Source organism: Scyliorhinus canicula, chromosome 6 (assembly GCF_902713615.1).
Source record: "Scyliorhinus canicula chromosome 6, sScyCan1.1, whole genome shotgun sequence".
Classification (NCBI taxonomy): domain Eukaryota; kingdom Metazoa; phylum Chordata; class Chondrichthyes; order Carcharhiniformes; family Scyliorhinidae; genus Scyliorhinus; species Scyliorhinus canicula.
This window is the reverse complement of record NC_052151.1, coordinates 14,662,282-14,685,464: the sequence shown is the minus strand read 5'-3', so window position 1 is coordinate 14,685,464 and position 23,183 is coordinate 14,662,282. Positions and strand designations below refer to the sequence as shown.

Here is a 23,183-nt window from a genome sequence, read left to right as displayed (position 1 = left end):
TGCCACCTTCACAGTGCCACCTTCACAGTGCCACCTTCACAGTGCCACCTTCACAGTGCCACCTTCACAGTGCCACCTTCACAGTGCCATCATCACAGTGCCACCTTCACAGTGCCATCTTCACAGTGCCACCTTCACAGTGCCATCTTCACAGTGCCACCTTCACAGTGCCATCATCACAGTGCCACCTTCACAGTGCCACCTTCACAGTGCCATCATCACAGTGCCACCTTCACAGTGCCATCTTCACAGTGCCACCTTCACAGTGCCACCTTCACAGTGCCATCTTCACAGTGCCACCTTCACAGTGCCACCTTCACAGTGCCACCTTCACAGTGCCACCTTCACAGTGCCATCATCACAGTGCCACCTTCACAGTGCCACCTTCACAGTGCCACCTTCACAGTGCCACCTTCACAGTGCCACCTTCACAGTGCCATCTTCACAGGGCCACCTTCACAATGCCACCTTCACAGTGCCACCTTCACAGTGCCATCATCACAGTGCCACCTTCACAGTGCCACCTTCACAGTGCCATCTTCACAGTGCCACCTTCACAGTGCCATCTTCACAGTGCCACCATCACAGTGCCACCATCACAGTGCCACCTTCACAGTGCCATCATCACAGTGCCACCTTCACAGTGCCACCTTCACAGTGCCATCTTCACAGTGCCACCTTCACAGTGCCATCATCACAGTGCCACCTTCACAGTGCCACCTTCACAGTGCCATCTTCACAGTGCCACCTTCACAGTGCCATCATCACAGTGCCACCTTCACAGTGCCACCTTCACAGTGCCACCTTCACAGTGCCATCTTCACAGTGCCACCTTCACAGTGCCACCTTCACAGTGCCATCATCACAGTGCCACCTTCACAGTGCCACCTTCACAGTGCCACCTTCACAGTGCCATCTTCACAGTGCCACCTTCACAGTGCCACCTTCACAGGGCCACCTTAACAGTGCCACCTTCACAGCGCCATCATCACAGTGCCACCTTCACAATGCCACCTTCACAGTGCCACATTCACAGTGCCATCATCACAGTGCCACCTTCACAGTGCCACCTTCACAGTGCCACCTTCACAGTGCCACCTTCACAGTGCCATCTTCACAGTGCCACCTTCACAGTGCCACCTTAACAGTGCCACCTTCACAGTGCCACCTTCACAGTGCCACCTTCACAGTGCCACCTTCACAGGGCCACCTTCACAGTGCCACCTTCACAGTGCCATCATCACAGTGCCATCTTCACAGTGCCACCTTAACAGTGCCACCTTCACAGTGCCACATTCACAGTGCCACCTTAACAGTGCCATCTTCACAGTGCCACCTTCACAGTGCCATCTTCACAGTGCCATCATCACAGTGCCACCTTCACAGTGCCATCATCACAGTGCCATCATCACAGTGCCACCTTCACAGTGCCATCTTCACAGTGCCATCATCACAGTGCCACCTTCACAGGGCCATCTTCACAGTGCCACCTTCACAGTGCCATCTTCACAGTGCCATCTTCACAGTGCCACCTTCACAGTGCCATCATCACAGTGCCATCTTCACGGTGCCACCTTCACAGTGCCACCTTCACTGTGCCATCTTCACAGTGCCACCTTCACAGTGCCACCTTCACAGTGCCACCTTCACAGTGCCACCTTCACAGTGCCATCATCACAGTGCCATCTTCACAGTGCCATCTTCACAGTGCCATCTTCACAGTGCCACCTTCACAGTGCCACATTCACACTGCCACCTTCACAGTGCCACCTTCACAGTGCCACCTTCACAGTGCCACCTTCACAGTGCCATCATCACAGTGCCATCTTCACAGTGCCATCTTCACAGTGCCATCTTCACAGTGCCACCTTCACAGTGCCACATTCACACTGCCATCTTCACAGTGCCACCTTCACAGTGCCACCTTCACAGTGCCATCTTCACAGTGCCACCTTCACAGTGCCATCTTCACAGTGCCATCTTCACAGTGCCAACTTGACAGTGCCATCATCACAGTGCCACCTTCACAGTGCCACCTTCACAGTGCCATCGTCACAGTGCCATCTTCACAGTGCCACCTTCACAATGCCATCTTCACAGTGCCACCTTCACAGTGCCACCTTCACAGTGCCATCATCACAGTGCCACCTTCACAGTGCCACCTTCACAGTGCCATCTTCACAGTGCCATCTTCACAGTGCCACCTTGACAGTGCCACCTTCACAGTGCCATCTTCACAGTGCTACCTTCACAGTGCCACCTTCACAGTGCCACCGTCACAGTGCCATCATCACAGTGCCATCTTCACAGTGCCACCTTCACAGTGCCACCTTCACAGTGCCACCTTCACAGTGCCATCTTCACAGTGCCATCTTCACAGTGCCATCTTCACAGTGCCATCATCACAGTGCCACCTTCACAGTGCCATCTTCACAGTGCCATCATCACAGTGCCACCTTCACAGTGCCATCTTCACAGTGCCACCTTCACAGTGCCACCTTCACAGTGCCAACTTCACAGTGCCAACTTCACAGTGCCACCTTCACAGTGCTACCTTCACAGTGCCACCTTCACAGTGCCACCTTCACAGTGCCACCTTCACAGTGCCACCTTCACAGTGCCACCTTCACAGTGCTACCTTCACAGTGCCACCTTCACAGTGCCAACTTCACAGTGCCAACTTCACAGTGCCACCTTCACAGGGCCATCTTCACAGGGCCATCTTCACAGTGCCATCTTCACAGTGCCACCTTCACAGGGCCACCTTCACAGTGCCACCTTCACAATGCCACCTTCACAGTGCCATCATCACAGTGCCATCTTCACAGTGCCATCTTCACAGTGCCACCTTCACAGTGCCACCTTCACAGTGCCATCATCACAGTGCCATCATTACAGTGCCATCTTCACACTGCCACCTTCACAGTGCCACCTTCACTGTGCCACCTTCACACTGCCATCTTCACAGTGCCACCTTCACAGTGCCATCTTCACAGTGCCATCATCACAGTGCCACCTTCACAGTGCCACCTTCACAGTGCCATCTTCACAGTGCCACCTTCACAGTGCCACCTTCACAGTGCCACCTTCACAGTGCCACCTTCACAGTGCCATCTTCACAGTGCCACCTTCACACTGCCCCTTGACAGTACCATCTTCACAGTGCCACCTTCACAGTGCCACCTTCACAGTGCCACCTTCACAGTGCCACCTTCACAGTGCCACCTTCACAGTGCCACCTTCACAGTGCCACCGTCACAGTGCCACCTTCACAGTGCCATGTTCACAGTGCAACCTTCACAGTGCCACCTTCACAGTGCCACCTTCACAGTGCCACCTTCACTGTGCCACCTTCACAGTGCCACCTTCACAGTGCCACCTTCACAGTGCCACCTTCACAGTGCCACCTTCACAGTGCCACCTTCACTGTGCCATCTTCACAGTGCCACCTTCACAGTGCCACCTTCACAGTGCCATCATCACAGTGCCATCTTCACAGGGCCATCTTCACAGTGCCACCTTCACTGTGCCACCTTCACAGTGCCACCTTCACAGTGCCACCTTCACAGTGCCATCTTCACAGTGCCATCTTCACAGTGCCACCTTCACAGTGCCATCATCACAGTGCCATCTTCACAGTGCCATCTTCACAGTGCCACCTTCACAGTGCCATCTTCACAGTGCCACCTTCACAGTGCCACCTTCACAGGGCCATCTTCACAGTGCCACCTTCACAGTGCCATCTTCACAGTGCCATCTTCACAGTGCCATCTTCACAGTGCCACCTTCACAGTGCCATCTTCACAGTGCCACCTTCACAGTGCCACCTTCACAGTGCCACCTTCACATTGCCACCTTCACAGTGCCATCTTCACAGTGCCATCTTCACAGTGCCATCATCACAGTGCCACCTTCACAGTGCCATCTTCACAGTGCCACCTTCACAGTGCCACCTTCACAGTGCCATCTTCACAGTGCCACCTTCACAGTGCCACCTTCACAGTGCCACCTTCACAGTGCCATCTTCACAGTGCCACCTTCACAGTGCCATCTTCACAGTGCCACCTTCACAGTGCCACCTTCACAGTGCCACCATCACAGTGCCACCTTCACAGTGCCACCTTCACAGTGCCATCTTCACAGTGCCATCATCACAATGCCATCTTCAAAGTGCCACCTTCACAGTGACACCTTCACAGTGCCATCTTCACAGTGCCATCTTCACAGTGCCATCTTCACATTGCCCCTTCACAGTGCCACCTTCACAGTGCCACCTTCACAGTGCCATCTTCACAGTGCCATCATCACAGTGCCATCTTCACAGTGCCATCTTCACAGTGCCATCGTCACAGTGCCATCGTCACAGTGCCACCTTCACAGTGCCACCTTCACAGTGCCATCGTCACAGTGCCATCTTCACAGTGCCATCGTCACAGTGCCACCTTCACAGTGCCATCATCACAGTGCCATCTTCACAGTGCCATCATCACAGTGCCACCTTCACAGTGCCACCTTCACAGTGCCATCATCACAGTGCCATCATCACAGTGCCATCATCACAGTGCCATCATCACAGTGCCATCTTCAGAGTGCCACCTTCACAGTGCCATCTTCACAGTGCCACCTTCACAGTGCCATCATCACAGTGCCATCATCACAGTGCCATCTTCACAGTGCCATCATCACAGTGCCATCTTCACAGTGCCATCATCACAGTGCCACCTTCACAGTGCCACCTTCACAGTGCCACCTTCACAGTGCCACCTTCACAGTGCCACCTTCACAGTGCCATCATCACAGTGCCATCATCACAGTGCCACCTTCACAGTGCCATCATCACAGTGCCACCTTCACAGTGCCACCTTCACAGTGCCATCATCACAGTGCCACCTTCACAGTGCCACCTTCACAGTGCCACCTTCACAGTGCCACCTTCACAGTTCCACCTTCACAGTGCCATCATCACAGTGCCACCTTCACAGTCCCACCTTCACAGTGCCATCTTCACAGTGCCACCTTCACAGTGCCACCTTCACAGTGCCACCTTCACAGTGCCACCATCACAGTGCCACCTTCACAGTGCCACCTTCACAGTGCCACCTTCACAGTGCCACCTTCACAGTTCCACCTTCACAGTGCCACCTTCACAGTGCCATCATCACAGTGCCACCTTCACAGTGCCACCTTCACAGTGCCACCTTCACAGTGCCACCTTCACAGTGCCACCTTCACAGTGCCACCATCACAGTGCCACCTTCACAGTGCCATCTTCACAGTGCCATCTTCACAGTGCCATCATCACAATGCCATCTTCAAAGTGCCACCTTCACAGTGACACCTTCACAGTGCCACCTTCACAGTGCCATCATCACAGGGCCATCGTCACAGTGCCACCTTCACAGTGCCATCGTCACAGTGCCATCATCACAGTGCCACCTTCACAGTGCCACCTTCACAGTGCCATCATCACAGTGCCATCTTCACAGTGCCATCGTCACAGTGCCACCTTCACAGTGCCATCTTCACAGTGCCATCATCACAGTGCCATCATCACAGTGCCATCATCACAGTGCCACCTTCACAGTGCCACCTTCACAGTGCCATCATCACAGTGCCATCATCACAGTGCCATCATCACAGTGCCATCTTCAGAGTGCCACCTTCACAGTGCCATCTTCACAGTGCCACCTTCACAGTGCCATCATCACAGTGCCATCATCACAGTGCCACCTTCACAGTGCCATCATCACAGTGCCATCATCACAGTGCCATCATCACAGTGCCATCTTCACAGTGCCATCTTCACAGTGCCACCTTCACAGTGCCATCTTCACAGTGCCATCTTCACAGTGCCACCTTCACAGTGCCATCTTCACAGTGCCACCTTCACAGTGCCACCTTCACAGTGCCACCTTCACAGTGCCATCTTCACAGTGCCATATTCACAGTGCCACCTTCACAGTGCCATCATCACAGTGCCATCATCACAGTGCCATCTTCACAGTGCCATCATCACAGTGCCACCTTCACAGTGCCATCATCACAGTGCCACCTTCACAGTGCCATCATCACAGTGCCACCTTCACAGTGCCACCTTCACAGTGCCACCTTCACAGTGCCACCTTCACAGTGCCATCATCACAGTGCCACCTTCACAGTGCCACCTTCACAGTGCCATCTTCACAGTGCCATCATCACAGTGCCATCATCACAGTGCCATCTTCACAGTGCCACCTTCACAGTGCCATCTTCACAGTGCCACCTTCACAGTGCCACCTTCACATTGTCACCTTCACAGTGCCACCTTCACAGTGCCATCATCACAGTGCCATCTTCACAGTGCCATCTTCACAGTGCCATCTTCACAGTGCCATCTTCACAGTGCCACCTTCACAGCGCCACCTTCACAGTGCCACCTTCACAGTGCCACCTTCACAGTGCCACCTTCACAGTGCCACCTTCACAGTGCCATCTTCACAGTGCCACCTTCACAGTGCCACCTTCACAGTGCCACCTTCACAGTGCCACCTTCACAGTGCCATCATCACAGTGCCATCTTCACAGTGCCACCTTCACAGTGCCATCATCACAGTGCCATCATCACAGTGCCATCTTCGCAGTGCCATCTTCGCAGTGCCATCATCACAGTGCCACCTTCACAGTGCCATCATCACAGTTCCACCTTCACAGTGCCATCTTCACAGTGCCATCTTCACAGTGCCATCTTCACAGTGCCACCTTCACAGTGCCACCTTCACAGTGCCATCTTCACAGTGCCACCTTCACAGTGCCATCATCACAGTGCCACATTCACAGTGCCACCTTCACAATGCCATCTTCACAGTGCCACCTTCACAGTGCCACCTTCACAGTGCCACCTTCACAGTGCCACCTTCACAGTGCCACCTTCACAGTGCCATCTTCACAGTGCCACCTTCACAGTGCCACCTTCACAGTGCCACCTTCACAGTGCCACCTTCACAGTGCCACCTTCACAGTGCCATCTTCACAGTGCCATCTTCACAGTGCCATCTTCACAGTGCCATCTTCACAGTGCCACCTTCACAGTGCCACCTTCACAGTGCCATCTTCACAGTGCCACCTTCACAGTGCCACCTTCACAGTGCCACCTTCACAGTGCCACCTTCACAGTGCCAGCATCACAGTGCCACCTTCACAGTGCCACCTTCACAGTGCCACCTTCACAGTGCCATCTTCACAGTGCCATCTTCACAGTGCCATCATCACAGTGCCATCTTCACAGTGCCATCTTCACAGTGCCATCTTCACAGTGCCATCTTCACAGTGCCATCTTCACAGTGCCACCTTCACAGTGCCACCTTCACAGTGCCACCTTCACAGTGCCACCTTCACAGTGCCATCATCACAGTGCCATCTTCACAGTGCCATCTTCACAGTGCCACCTTCACAGTGCCACCTTCACAGTGCCACCTTCACAGTGCCACCTTCACAGTGCCACCTTCACAGTGCCACCTTCACAGTGCCATCATCACAGTGCCATCTTCACAGTGCCATCTTCACAGTGCCATCTTCACAGTGCCACCTTCACAGTGCCATCTTCACAGTGCCATCTTCACACTGCCCCTTCACAGTGCCACCTTCACAGTGCCATCTTCACAGTGCCATCTTCACAGTGCCACCTTCACAGTGCCATCTTCACAGTGCCATCCTCACAGTGCCACCTTCACAGTGCCACCTTCACAGTGCCACCTTCACAGTGCCATCTACACAGTGCCACCTTCACAGTGCCACCTTCACAGTGCCACCTTCACAGTGCCATCTTCACAGTGCCACCTTCACAGTGCCATCTTCACAGTGCCACCTTCACAGTACCACCTTCACAGTGCCACCTTCACAGTGCCACCTTCACAGTGCCATCTTCACAGTGCCACCTTCACAGTGCCACCTTCACAGTGCCACCTTCACAGTGCCACCTTCACAGTGCCACCTTCACAGTGCCATCTTCACAGTGCCATCTTCACAGTGCCATCTTCACAGTGCCATCATCACAGTGCCATCATCACAGTGCCACCTTCACAGTGCCACCTTCACAGTGCCATCTTCACAGTGCCATCATCACAGTGCCACCTTCACAGTGCCACCTTCACAGTGCCATCATCACAGTGCCATCTTCACAGTGCCACCTTCACAGTGCCACCTTCACAGTGCCACCTTCACAGTGCCACCTTCACAGTGCCACCTTCACAGTGCCACCTTCACAGTGCCACCTTCACAGTGCCACCTTCACAGTGCCACCTTCACAGTGCCACCTTCACAGTGCCATCTTCACAGTGCCATCATCACAGTGCCACCTTCACAGTGCCATCATCACAGTGCCACCTTCACAGTGCCACCTTCACAGTGCCACCTTCACAGTGCCATCTTCACAGTGCCATCTTCACAGTGCCACCTTCACAGTGCCACCTTCACAGTGCCATCTTCACAGTGCCACCTTCACAGTGCCATCTTCACAGTGCCATCTTCACAGTGCCAACTTCACAGTGCCACCTTCACAGTGCCACCTTCACAGTGCCATCTTCACAGTGCCATCGTCACAGTGCCATCTTCACAGTGCCACCTTCACAGTGCCACCTTCACAGTGCCACCTTCACAGTGCCACCTTCACAGTGCCACCTTCACAGTGCCACCTTCACAGTGCCACCTTCACAGTGCCACCATCACAGTGCCATCTTCACAGTGCCATCTTCACAGTGCCACCTTCACAGTGCCATCTTCACAGTGCCACCTTCACAGTGCCACCTTCACAGTGCCATCTCCACAGTGCCACCTTCACAGTGCCACCTTCACAGTGCCACCTTCACAGTGCCACCTTCACAGTGCCACCTTCACAGTGCCACCTTCACAGTGCCATCATCACAGTGCCACCTTCACAGTGCCATCGTCACAGTGCCACCTTCACTGTGCCACCTTCACAGTGCCATCTTCACAGTGCCACCTTCACAGTGCCATCATCACAGTGCCACCTTCACAGTGCCATCATCACAGTGCCATCATCACAGTGCCACCTTCACAGTGCCACCTTCACAGTGCCATCTTCACAGTGCCACCTTCACAGTGCCACCTTCACAGTGCCACCTTCACAGTGCCACCTTCACAGTGCCATCTTCACAGTGCCACCTTCACAGTGCCACCTTCACAGTGCCATCGTCACAGTGCCACCTTCACAGTGCCATCGTCACAGTGCCACCTTCACAGTGCCATCTTCACAGTGCCACCTTCACAGTGCCACCTTCACAGTGCCACCTTCACAGTGCCACCTTCACAGTGCCATCATCACAGTGCCACCTTCACAGTGCCATCGTCACAGTGCGATCTTCACAGTGCCACCTTCACAGTGCCATCTTCACAGTGCCACCTTCACAGTGCCACCTTCACAGTGCCACCTTCACAGTGCCACCTTCACAGTGCCATCGTCACAGTGCCACCTTCACAGTGCCATCGTCACAGTGCCATCTTCACAGTGCCACCTTCACAGTGCCACCTTCACAGTGCCACCTTCACAGTGCCATCTTCACAGTGCCATCTTCACAGTGCCACCTTCACAGTGCCACCTTCACAGTGCCACCTTCACAGTGCCACCTTCACAGTGCCATCTTCACAGTGCCATCTTCACAGTGCCATCTTCACAGTGCCACCTTCACAGTGCCATCTTCACAGTGCCATCTTCACAGTGCCATCTTCACAGTGCCATCTTCACAGTGCCATCTTCACAGTGCCATCTTCACAGTGCCATCTTCACAGTGCCACCTTCACAGTGCCATCTTCACAGTGCCATCTTCACAGTGCCATCTTCACAGTGCCATCTTCACAGTGCCATCTTCACAGTGCCACAATTGGAGACCGCAAAAATGGTGTTCCATCTGGTCCCCATTTGTGGGGTCCAGTACCAAACGGTGCTTGCCCGATGTCCCCAAGATGAAGGGATTGAATCCCAAATCCTCAGGTACATTCGGAATCTGCACATTAAAGTTAGGCTGACTGCCTCTGTCTAATACGCAGATTTGCTAAAAGCTGATCCGGTTGAATGTCGCGTGGCTTGCCTGCCGGGTAGATCCTGGGAGCGAGGTTTCCCGCCATTCACCAGCCACACTGCGACGTGGCGAGCTGTTTTTACGGAATATCAATGTCAGAATTCTGTTTTAGCACTGGGATCAGAGCTCAGAGATCGGACCGCCATTTTGAAAGGGTTCCACGAACTCTAAGTGAGCTTGTGGGTCCCTTACGTCCACCCAAGTGAGAACAGCCGGGATTCCTGGGGGTCCCCCCTCTTCAGGCCCCCAAAGTCCCCTTACAGCACCCCAGGCGAAATTCTCCGACTCCCCGCAGGGTCGGAGAGTCGCCCGGAACCAGCGAAGATCCCGCCCCCGCTGTGGCCAGAATTCTCCGCCACCCGGGAATTGGCGGGGGCGGGAATCACGCCCCGCCGATTGGCGAGCCCCCTGCGGCGATTCTCCGGCCCGCGATGGGCCGAAGTCCCGCCGCTGAGAGGCCTCTCCCGCCGCCGTGGTTTCAACCTCCTCTGGTGGCGGCGGGATTGGCTGTGTGAGCGGGCTCCCAGGGCCCTTGGGGGGGGCGATCGGACCCCGGGGGGTGCCCCCACGGTGGCCAGGCCCGCGATTGGGGCCCACTGATCGGCAGGCGGGCCAGTGCCGTGGGGGCATTCTTTCTCCCGCTGCCGCCACGGCCTCCACCATGGCGGAGGCAGAAGAGAACCCCCCTACAGCGCATGCGCCGGTGGTGACGTCAGTGGCAGCTGACGCACCGGAGCATGCGCGAACCGGCGAAGTCCTTTCGGCCAGCCCCGACGCCGGCCGGCGGGCGTCAAAGGCCATTGGCATCGGTTTTGGCACCAGTCAGCGTGGCACCAACCACTCCGGCGCGGGCCTAGCCCCCAAAGGTGCGGAGAATTCGACGCCGGAGTGGTGGGTGCCACTCCGCTACGCCGGGACCCCCCCGCCCCGCCGGGTAGTGGAGAATCCCTCCCTTACAGGCCCCCCACCCGTCACCCCCCCCACAACCTCCCTTCGGCCCCCACTTACCTGCCCTGCATTCCCCCACCCTTCATAACCCCCTCTCCACCCTCATGAGCATGGTCCCCTTCGGCCACTGACACATGGCACTACCACCCTGGCCTCGTGGAAGTATAATAATAATAATCTTTATTATTGTCACAAGTAGGCTGACATTAACCCTAAAATGAAGTTACTGTGAAAAGCCCCGAGTCGCCCCATTCCAGTGCCTGTTTGGGTACACAGAGGGAGAATGTAGCCGCGGAAGAGGGAAGCTCTCGGTTCCAGTAACTGTGAAAGACTCTGAAGAATTAATGAATTAAAAGGGTATTTCCCAACTTGCAGCTTCCTGTCCTGTTGTGTCGTGTTCTTTGTGTGACAAGTGACAGGTGCAGAGTTGACTATTTCCCTGTCTGGCCTCCTCCATGGAGTGGAGACCAAACGGAGACTGGGTGGGCACTTCGCGGAGCACCTCGCTCAGTCTGCAACCACGAACCCAAGCTTCTGATTGCTCCCACATTCAGGCTTGTCACGGCCTACACCAGTGTTTCAGAGTATCCCAAGGCGAGGGTGAGGAACAACGCCTCATCTTCTGATAAGGCACTTTACAGCTTTCTGGACTCAACATTGAGAACATGAAACCTGCCCTCCATTTCGGGTCAGCTATTGTGATTAAATGTATTCCTGGAGGCTCCATCACATGATTTGTACACAGCAGCCTACTGGAGAATGATCCTCAATTCCTGGAGATTCCAGTCCAATCCTGGAAGGTTCATAGCTCCTTGAAAGTAGAGTTGTGAAGAAGACATACAGCATGCTAGGTTTTATTGGTCACAATATTGAATACAGGAGTTGGGACATCTTGTTGAAGTTGTACAAGACATTGGTAAGACCATACATGGAATACTGTGTTCAGTTCTGGTCACTATATTATAGGAAGGATATTGTTAAACTAGAAAGACTGCAGAAGAGATTTACGAGGATGCTACCAGAACTTGATGGTCTGAGTTATAAGGAGAGGCTGGATGGGCTGGGACGTTGTTTTCCCCTGGAGTGTAGGAGGCTTAGAGGTGAACTTATCGAGGTCTGTAAAATAATGAGGAGCACCGATCAAGTAGGTAGTCGACATCTTTTCCCAAAGGTAGAGGAGTCTAGAACTAGAGGGCAGAGGTTTAAGGTGAGAGGGGAGATACATCAGAGGGGCAATCTCTTCACGCAGAGGGTGGTGAGTATCTGGAACGGGCTGCCAGAGGCAGTGGTAGAGGTGGGCACAATTTTGTCCTTTAGAAAGCAGTTCGACAGTTACATGGGCAGGATTGGTATAAAGGGATATGGGCCAAATGGGACTAGCTTAGGGGATAGAAACTGGGTGGCATGGACAAGCTGGGCCGAAGTCACATCTATGACTCTATAACCATTCCTCCATTTTGATTCTTTTTGAGGCCAGGTGCCATTTAGCTTTTGTTTTCACACATTTGTTCTTTATATTTCATTTGTTATTTATTCATTTAATGTGGGTGTTCCTGGTTAGGCCAGCATTTATTGCCCATGCCTAGTTGCCCTTCAGAAGGTGGTGGTGAGCTGCCTTCTGGAACCGCTGCAGTGCCTGAGGTGTAGGTACACCCACTGTGCTGTTAGGGAGGGAGTTCCAGGATGTTGCCCAGTGACAGTGAAGGAACAGCGATATATTTCCAAGTCAGGGCAGTGAGTGACTTGGAGAGGAACCTCCAGGTGGTGGGGCTCCCAGGTACCTGCTGCTCTTGTCTTTCTAGATGGTGGTGGTCGTGGGTTTGGATGATGCTGTTGAACAAAGCTCACAAATACATTGGGTGAGACTCTCTGATCCTGAGGCTAGGTGTTGATGCCGCCATAAACAGCATTGTGTTTTACGGCACCGTAAACAGCCCACCAGGAGAGGCCGGCCCGCTGATCGGCAGGCCCCGATCACGGGCCAGGCCACGGTGGAGACCACCCCCGGGGTTAGATACAGCGGGATCACGCTGGCCGTTCCACACATGCGCGCAGCAGCCTTTGAGAATTCCTCACCTTGGGGGGCTGTTGATGCCGGAGTCGTTGCCGCCGGTTTTCCCATTCGGCCTGGGGAGATAGTCCCATTCGGCGTGGGGAGATAGCCCCATTCGGCGTGGGGAGATAGTCCCATTCGGCGTGGGGAGATAGCCCCATTCGGCGTGGGGAGATAGAACCATTCGGCGTGGGGAGATAGTCCCATTCGGCGTGGGGAGATAGTCCCATTCGGCGTGGGGAGATAGCCCCATTCGGCCTGGGGAGATAGCCCCATTCGGCCTGGGGAGATAGCCCCATTCGGCGTGGGGAGATAGTCCCATTCGGCGTGGGGAGATAGTCCCATTCGGCCTGGGGAGAGAGTCCCATTCGGCCTGGGGAGAGAGCCCCATTCGGCCTGGGGAGATAGCCCCATTCGGCCTGGGGAGAGAGCCCCATTCGGCCTGGGGAGATAGCCCCATTCGGCGTGGGGAGATAGTCCCATTCGGCGTGGGGAGATAGTCCCATTCGGCGTGGGGAGATAGCCCCATTCGGCGTGGGGAGATAGAACCATTCGGCGTGGGGAGATAGCCCCATTCGGCGTGGGGAGATAGCCCCATTCGGCGTGGGGAGATAGTCCCATTCGGCCTGGGGAGATAGTCCCATTCGGCGTGGGGAGATAGCCCCATTCGGCGTGGGGAGATAGTCCCATTCGGCGTGGGGAGATAGCCCCATTCGGCGTGGGGAGATAGCCCCATTCGGCGTGGGGAGATAGCCCCATTCGGCGTGGGGAGATAGTCCCATTCGGCCTGGGGAGATAGCCCCATTCGGCGTGGGGAGATAGTCCCATTCGGCGTGGGGAGATAGAACCATTCGGCGTGGGGAGATAGAACCATTCGGCGTGGGGAGATAGCCCCATTCGGCGTGGGGAGATAGCCCCATTCGGCGTGGGGAGATAGCCCCATTCGGCGTGGGGAGATAGTCCCATTCGGCGTGGGGAGATAGCCCCATTCGGCGTGGGGAGATAGCCCCATTCGGCGTGGGGAGATAGCCCCATTCGGCGTGGGGAGATAGTCCCATTCGGCGTGGGGAGATAGCCCCATTCGGCGTGGGGAGATAGCCCCATTCGGCGTGGGGAGATAGCCCCATTCGGCGTGGGGAGATAGTCCCATTCGGCCTGGGGAGATAGCCCCATTCGGCCTGGGGAGATAGTCCCATTCGGCGTGGGGAGATAGCCCCATTCGGCGTGGGGAGATAGCCCCATTCGGCGTGGGGAGATAGCCCCATTCGGCGTGGGGAGATAGCCCCATTCGGCGTGGGGAGATAGCCCCATTCGGCGTGGGGAGATAGCCCCATTCGGCGTGGGGAGATAGCCCCATTCGGCGTGGGGAGATAGCCCCATTCGGCGTGGGGAGATAGCCCCATTCGGCGTGGGGAGATAGCCCCATTCTGCGTGGGGTGATAGCCCCATTAGGCGTGGGGAGATAGAACCATTCGGCGTGGGGAGATAGCCCCATTCGGCGTGGGGAGATAGCCCCATTCGGCCTGGGGAGATAGCCCCATTCTGCGTGGGGAGATAGTCCCATTCTGCGTGGGGAGATAGCCCCATTCGGCGTGGGGAGATAGTCCCATTCGGCGTGGGGAGATAGTCCCATTCGGCGTGGGGAGATAGTCCCATGCGGCGTGGGGAGATAGCCCCATTCGGCGTGGGAAGATAGCCCCATTCGGCGTGGGGAGATAGCCCCATTCGGCGTGGGGAGATAGAACCATTCGGCGTGGGGAGATAGAACCATTCGGCGTGGGGAGATAGCCCCATTCGGCGTGGGGAGATAGCCCCATTCGGCGTGGGGAGATAGTCCCATTCGGCGTGGGGAGATAGTCCCATTTGGCGTGGGGAGATAGCCCCATTTTCAGACACTCCCGCCCTTGATCTTTGAACTGTGTTGTGCTGAATGTAAAATATTTCCTTTCCTTTCCAGAAAATCCATAACGCTCCCCAATTTTTTGTGGAAGGAATCAGTCGCTTCGATCTGATTCAAGGAAAAGTGGGTAAGGTTTTACCATCAGTGCTCTGTGTGAATTTAGTACATTGAGACTTGGAGCTTTCCTTTAGATTAACCCAAAATGACCAAAACATTATGGGCTGGATTTATCCTCGGCTATATCCACAGGATCCGTCTGGTCTTGCGACCAAATCGTCGGCGCTGCCACTGCTCCGATCCTCCGCCCGGTGGGGGGGGGGGGGGGGGGGGGGGGGGGCTAGCAGCCGTGCCACGTAAAGCCAGATACAGACTCAGAATGGCCAGGCCCATGGCCGGGCATGGGCACGGCGGTGACCTGCGGTGGCCACGCTGTACAACATGGCACCAGCCGTGTGTGGACCCAGCCTGCCAAACACTGCCCCCCTGTAACACCCCTCGCCACCCTGGACCACTCCCACCAGTCCCTCCAGCTCCAGTCAAAGCGCCCCCTGCCAGCGGAACGGCTCCCCCCCCCCCTGACTGTGACGGCACTGACGCAGTCTGCAGCCGCCCGGCTAGGTCCCCAAAGGTTGATTGGAGACTCGCCCCACGCTGTCCGGAATCGGAGCATTGGGGAGGGCCACAGGTGACGTCCTGTGGCCGTCCCAATGGCGTGTGGCGTACTCCTCGAGTACACCGTTTCGATGGGGGCAGAGCATCGGAAAAATGGCACCGCTCCCGATTCCAGCGTAAACAGGGATTCTCTGGCCGATCGGCGAGAGCGAATTCGGCGTCGCCGATCAGAGAATCCAGCCAATAACTTTGAGTTCCCCGCACATTTTATAATCCAGACACCCCCAAGTTATAATCAAACACACCCTCCAGTGTTATAGTCCAGGCCTGAATATAGCCCAGAAATACTTCAACATTCTGGGTGTGATTCAGCGGAGCGACGTTGCAGTGCACTGCTGGACGTGTTTAGCGGGATGTTTTCACGTTGACTGCGATGCCAAGACAACATCCCGCTATCCAACACCACTTTTCTGCCTATTTTGGTCTCAGGGGAGTTTCTCCCATCAAGGCCAGAGTTAGAGGCATTTCCGCACAGATCGGGCACCATTCTGTCAGGCAGCCTCGATCTCCCCCCCCCCCCCCCCCCCCCCCCCCCCCATTTTCAGACCCCCCCTCCACTTTACTGATACCCCCCAGACCCAACCTTGTGGAGGCTCCTGGGAACTACTGGTCACCTGCCTCTACTTAGTAAGGCTCCCCGACCCCGGCCCCTAGCTAAGCTGGGCAATGCCAAGGTGCCCAGGTGCCAGGGTACAACCTGCCCTGACCCCGACCACCCGGGGGACTCCAATGGCCTGAGAGACACTCCCAGGTTCCGTTGTGCCGAGTCTACTTTTCACTCAGTGAGACTGAGATACTGCTCACGCTGGGCAGAGCCAGTTGGCTCATTTGCAGTCAGTTTGGCTCGCAGTCAATTCACCCACTTTGCCCCATCCGCTCCGGGCACAATGGTGTCACTGAATCGCGCACTATAACTTCGACCTCCCGTGTCCTGCTGTTTTGAAGATTGTATTAGTTACATTAGCCAAGATTACAGGTGGTCCAGACTGGACAGATTGGGCTGTAAAATGATGGCGGGTCACCAGTGTTAGAGTGGGCTCCTTGCTGACCTTCCAGTCAGGATTGGGGGAGTGGGGGAAATAGCACCCTGTAAAATCCAGTCCACTGTGCCGAACGCTGACCAAGTTCATTCTCTCCCTCCAGGAAACTGTTGGTTTTTAGCTGCTTTAGCAGCACTGACGATGCAGGAGGATCTCTTCGTTCAAGTTGTGCCACCGAATCAAGATTTTCAAAGAAATTATTGTGGCATTTTTCACTTTCGGGTCAGTATAAATGGTGATTGGTTTCATCCTGTATTTATTGTTGCGATGATGATGGGTCTGGTCCTGTATCCCATTGTTGCTACGGTGTTGGGTCTGGTCCTGTACCCCATTGTTGCTATGGTGATGGGTCTGGTCCTGTACCCCATTGTTGCTATGGTGATGGGTCTGGTCCTGTATCCCATTGCTGCTATGGTGATGGGTCTGGTCCTGTATCCCATTGTTGCTATGGTGATGGGTCTGGTCCTGTATCCCATTGTTGTGATGATGATGGGTCTGATCCTGCATCCCATTGCTGCTACGGTGTTGGGTCTGGTCCTGTACCCCATTGCTGCTATGGTGATGGGTCTGGTCCTGTACCCCATTGTTGCTATGGTGATGGGTCTGGTCCTGTATCCCATTGCTGCTATGGTGATGGGTCTGGTCCTGTACCCCATTGCTGCTACGGTGTTGGGTCTGGTCCTGTACCCCATTGCTGCTATGGTGATGGGTCTGGTCCTGTATCCCATTGTTGCTATGGTGATGGGTCTGGTCCTGTATCCCATTGTTGCTATGGTGATGGGTCTGGTCCTGTACCCCATTGTTGCTATGGTGATGGGTCTGGTCCTGTACCCCATTGTTGCTATGGTGATGGGTCTGGTCCTGTACCCCATTGTTGCTATGGTGATGGGTCTGGTCCTGTACCCCATTGTTGCTATGGTGATGGGTCTGGTCCTGTACCCCATTGCTGCTATGGTGATGGGTCTGGTCCTGTATCCCATTGTTGCTATGGTGATGGGTCTGGTCCTGTACCCCATTGTTGTTCAGGTGATGGGTCTGGTCCTGTACCCCATTGTTGCTATGGTGATGGGTCTGGTCCTGTACCCCATTGTTGCTATGGTGATGGGTCTGGTCCTGTACCCCATTGTTGCTACGGTGTTGGGTCTGGTCCTGTACCCCATTGTTGCTATGGTGATGGGTCTGGTCCTGTACCCCATTGTTGCTATGGTGATGGGTCTGGTCCTGTATCCCATTGTTGCTATGGTGATGGGTCTGGTCCTGTACCCCATTGTTGTTCAGGTGATGGGTCTGGTCCTGTACCCCATTGTTGCTATGGTGATGGGTCTGGTCCTGTACCCCATTGTTGTTCAGGTGATGGGTCTGGTCCTGTATCCCATTGTTGCTATGGTGATGGGTCTGGTCCTGTATCCCATTGCTGCTATGGTGATGGGTCTGGTCCTGTATCCCATTGTTGCTATGGTGATGGGTCTGGTCCTGTATCCCATTGTTGCTATGGTGATGGGTCTGGTCCTGTACCCCATTGCTGCTATGGTGATGGGTCTGGTCCTGTATCCCATTGCTGCTATGGTGATGGGTCTGGTCCTGTATCCCATTGTTGCTATGGTGATGGGTCTGGTCCTGTACCCCATTGTTGCTATGGTGATGGGTCTGGTCCTGTATCCCATTGTTGCTATGGTGATGGGTCTGGTCCTGTAACCCATTGTTGCTATGGTGATGGGTCTGGTCCTGTATCCCATTGCTGCTATGGTGATGGGTCTGGTCCTGTATCCCATTGTTGCTATGGTGATGGGTCTGGTCCTGTACCCCATTGTTGCTACGGTGATGGGTCTGGTCCTGTACCCCATTGTTGCTATGGTGATGGGTCTGGTCCTGTATCCCATTGTTGCTATGGTGATGGGTCTGGTCCTGTAACCCATTGTTGCTACAGTGATGGGTCTGGTCCTGTACCCCATTGTTGCTATGGTGATGGGTCTGGTCCTGTACCCCATTGCTGCTATGGTGATGGGTCTGGTCCTGTATCCCATTGTTGCTATGGTGATGGGTCTGGTCCTGTATCCCATTGTTGCTATGGTGATGGGTCTGGTCCTGTACCCCATTGCTGCTATGGTGATGGGTCTGGTCCTGTATCCCATTGCTGCTATGGTGATGGGTCTGGTCCTGTATCCCATTGCTGCTATGGTGATGCGTCTGGTCCTGTACCCCATTGTTGCTATGGTGATGGGTCTGGGGCTGAAACCCATTGTTGTGATGGTGATGGGTCTGGTCCTGTATCCCATTGTTGCTATGGTGATGGGTCTGGTCCTGTACCCCATTGCTGCTATGGTGATGGGTCTGGTCCTGTACCCCATTGTTGCTATGGTGATGGGTCTGGTCCTGTACCCCATTGTTGCTATGGTGATGGGTCTGGTCCTGTATCCCATTGCTGCTATGGTGATGGGTCTGGTCCTGTACTCCATTGTTGCTATGGTGATGGGTCTGCTGCTCTCTGAATGTTTACAGTACTCCACAACCCTCAATGCACAAACACAATGATGGGAAATGGGGCCCTCAGTCACAGGCTCTGTGTCAGTGAAGCAACTTTATGAAATGGTATTAAATCAGAGCTAGATGTGACAATGCTATGAGGCCTTTAAGAATAACTTGGACATTGAAAAGCGAGGTGGTGTAAAACAATGTTCAGCAATGAATGGCCGCTACATCAGTAACGGTAATCAGGTAGTGGTTAGAACTAAGGAACAGAAAGATTGCACGATTCTGGCAGAAGTTACCTACTGTTGTCAGAATGCATAAATATGGAGAATAATGGAGAGTGGAGTAAAAGAAAAGCTGTTATAATTTTTAGAAAGTGTTGGAATTACAATCAAGATCAGTAAGGTGAACAAAGGGTTAAAATGGGACAAGTAATTTTTATTGTTTGATGGGATGTCGTGACCCAGAACTGTGTGGCTTGCTCGGCCATTTCAGAGGGCAGTTAAGATTCAACCACATTGCTGTGGGTCTGGAATCACAGGTAGGCAGGATCGGGTAAGGAGGGCAGATTTCCTTATTGATCCAGGTGGATATTGTTTTTTTCACAAGGTGAAATAGTCACTAATAGTTGGGGGACATTGTCACTTGCCACATTTTGATCGGTCACTGCATTAAATATTATTTACTACTTTAACGGGTTCAGTAAGGTAGAGGCAAGAGGAGGTACTTCCTCTGATGGAGGAATCCAGAACAAAGGGACAAAGTCTTCGGATTATAGCTCGGCCTTTCAAGGGTGAAACCAGGAAGTATTGTTTCAAGCTAATGTTGATGTAACTCGAATTCCCCTGTATGCAAAGGGTGTACATCAAATAAAATGTTCAGACCGACAATATTTTTATGACGTAAGGATTTTGGGATATGGGTCAAAGGTGTTGGAGTTACGATGTCAATCAGATAGGACCTAATTGAATGATGGGGCCGCAAGGGCTATCTCCTGTTCCTATGATTTTGGGGGGGAATATTAATTTTTCAAAAGAAAGATTCTTGGGAGTTTGACATTCAATTTAAGAGATTGATTGTGTAAACTTGGCAATATAATGAAAGTAAACAGGTACAAATCTCTCTTTTTGTCCTACACTGCCGCTCGGCCTGGCTTCAATTTATCATTCAAAGTAAACCAAATAGTTGTGGCATTTTATAATCAATTAATGTCAACCAATTATAATAAGAAACCAGTGGCTTCTTCACCTTCTGTTACACAGGTGTGGCTAAATGTCTTTGTCACTATGGACACAGATATTTTACAGTTGAGAAACATAGCTGTATGGCCAAGCTCCACCATGTGACTCAGTCCCGGAGCTTGGAGACAAGAGGACAGGAAGCAGGAGGTGTGGTTCCGAGTGCAGGCGTTATACACTTGTGACGTGCGTGAGGGAAGGAAATATTAGGATAGGCCAGGGTGCGCTGGGAATGAATGAGAGGAGAGGCTTCGAGACTTGTTCCAAGTGGAGCAAAGAACAAAGAACAATACAGCACAGGAACAGACCCTTCGGCCCTCCAAGCCTGTACTGACCATTGTAACTGCCTAAACTAAAGCCGTATGCACTTATGGAGTCCATAAGACCAAAAGACATAGGAGCAGAATTAGGCCACTCGGCCCATCGAGTCTGCTCCGCCATTCAATCATGGCTGATACTTTTCACATCCCCATTCTCCTGCCTTTTCCCCATAACCCCTGATCCCCTTATTAATCAAGAACCTATCTATCTCTGTCTTAAAGACATTCAGTGATTTGGCCTCCGCAGCCTTCTGCGGCAAAGAGTTCCACAGATTCACCACCGTCTGGCTGAAGAAATTCCTCCTCATCTCTGTTTTAAAGGATCGTCTCTTTAGTTTGAGATTATGTCCTCTGGTTCTAGTTTTTCCTACAAGTGGAAACATCCTCTCCACGTCCATTCTATCCAGGCCTCGCAGTATCCTGTTAATTTTAATAAGATCCTCTCTCATCCTTCTAAACTCCAACGAGTACAGACCCAGAGTACTCAACCGTTCCTCATATGACAAGTTCTTCATTCCAGGGATAATTCTTGTGAACCTCCTCTGGACCCTTTCCAAGGCCAGCACATACTTCCTTAGATATGGGGCATTCCTTAGCTATGGAGTCCGTATCCTTCCATTCCATTCCCACCATATTCATATAGTGCCTAGATGCCCCTTAAATGTCGCTATCGTACCTACTCCTACCCCCTCCCCAGGCAGCGCGTTCCATATATTTACCACCCTCTGTGTAAAAAACTTGCCTCGCACATCTGTTCTAAACTTTTCCACACGCACTTTAAACCCATGTCCCCTTGTACTTGACTCTCCTACCCTAGGAAAGAGCATCTGACTATCCACTCTGTCCATGCCACTCATAATCTTGTCGACCTCTATCAGGTTGCCTCTCAACCTCCGTCGTTCCAGTGAGAACAGACCAAGTTTATCTAACCTCTCCTCATAGCTAATGCCCACCATACCAGGCAACATCCTAGTAAACTGCTTCTGTACCCTCTCCAAAGCATCCACATCCTTCTGGTAGTGTGGCGACCAGAATTGTACACCATATTCCAAATGATGCCTAACTAAGGTCCTGTACAGCTGCAACTTGCCAATTTTTATATTCAATGCCCCGACCGATGAAGGTCAGCATGCCGTATGCCTTCTTGACCATCTTATTCACATGCGTTGCCACTTCCAGTGATCGGTGGACATGTACGCCCAGATCTCTCTGCCTGTCAATTCTCGCAAGAGTTCTACCATTTACTGTGTAATTCCTACATGCATTGCACCTTCCAAAGTGCATTACCTCACACTTGTCTGGATTAAACTCCATCTGCCAATCCTCAGCCCAAGACTCCAACCTGTTTATATTCTGCTGTATCCTCTTGTCGTATTCAATATTTTCCCCGCTTCTATACTGTGATAGAAAGATTCAAACAGCATTCATTAGATAAGCAAAACTGAACTTTATTTTACGAATTACAACTGCTAGCAGTATTGGCTGAGACTTGAAGTCGGAAGGCAGTCAAGTACAAACTGCTGGTTCCCTTCCAAGTCTGCGATATCACAAAAGAATAAGACAATTTTTATACATTATAGGATCAAGGTAACATGAATACAGCTTGGTCAGGAATTTGATCAAAAGTAAAACATAAGTAATAATCATTACAAAGGCGTCACCTTGCTGACCTTTAGGGGACTGGGGTCTCATATCATTATCTTGTCTTTGTTTTAAGAGATGGAGCAAATTTGTTTAAGTACAGGAAGAGACAGTTTTTTAGCTTATCGTATGTATTTAGACTGCTCTGGTCTCATGACGAACGCGCCTTATCCGAGTTTAGAGTCAGCCAGTTCTCAGGTCAAGTTGACCGTGGCTGTTTGTATTTGTGCCTTAGGTTATGTGAAGTCAGTTTAAATTCAATTGTACCAAGAAGACTTGACTAGTTTTCCCATCATGCCATTATTTGCTTCGCACAATACCACACTCCCCCCTTTTGTCATATCATGACAACTAGCTAAATAGGTAGATCCATAATTCGTTTGAAAATGCATTTACACAAGCAGGCAAGCAATCCTATCCCTAGTAGCATTAGTAATAGTAGAATGAAGGCCTTAAAGATCCAATCAAATAATCCATGACCCAACCACCCGAGCCAACCTGGTGGGTTATAGTCGTGAAATTCACTGCCAATCTCTTGAATTTGAGCAGCCTGTCTCTTAATATGGTCGGCCAGGTTAGTGATATTTTCAGAGCCATCTGGAATCTAAGTACAGCACTCTTGGCCTACAATAGCGCACGTTCCTCCCTGCGAGGCTAACAGATAATCCAAAGCCAGTTGATTTTGTAATGCCACGGTCCGGACAGCCACTAGCTCAGCTGAGACCTCGGCCAGTGCCTGTCCAGTGTCCCTGGCTTCTGTTGCCGTTACGTTTGCCAGATGTTCCAATGCTGAGGCCATGTAGATCAGTTCGTTGGATGCCTTGCTCGT

General features: G+C 52.9%; 1 protein-coding gene across 1 annotated transcript in view; it reads left to right on the top strand.

Annotated features, from left to right (window-relative positions):
• LOC119966932 (calpain-11-like) overlaps positions 1-23,183 on the top strand; it is a 134,757-nt gene that overhangs the window by 13,176 nt on the left and 98,398 nt on the right. The window contains exons 2-3 of the mRNA XM_038798890.1: positions 15,032-15,101; positions 16,790-16,908. Coding sequence (XP_038654818.1) covers positions 15,032-15,101; positions 16,790-16,908 — 189 coding nt within the window. The remainder of the gene's footprint in view (positions 1-15,031; positions 15,102-16,789; positions 16,909-23,183) is intronic.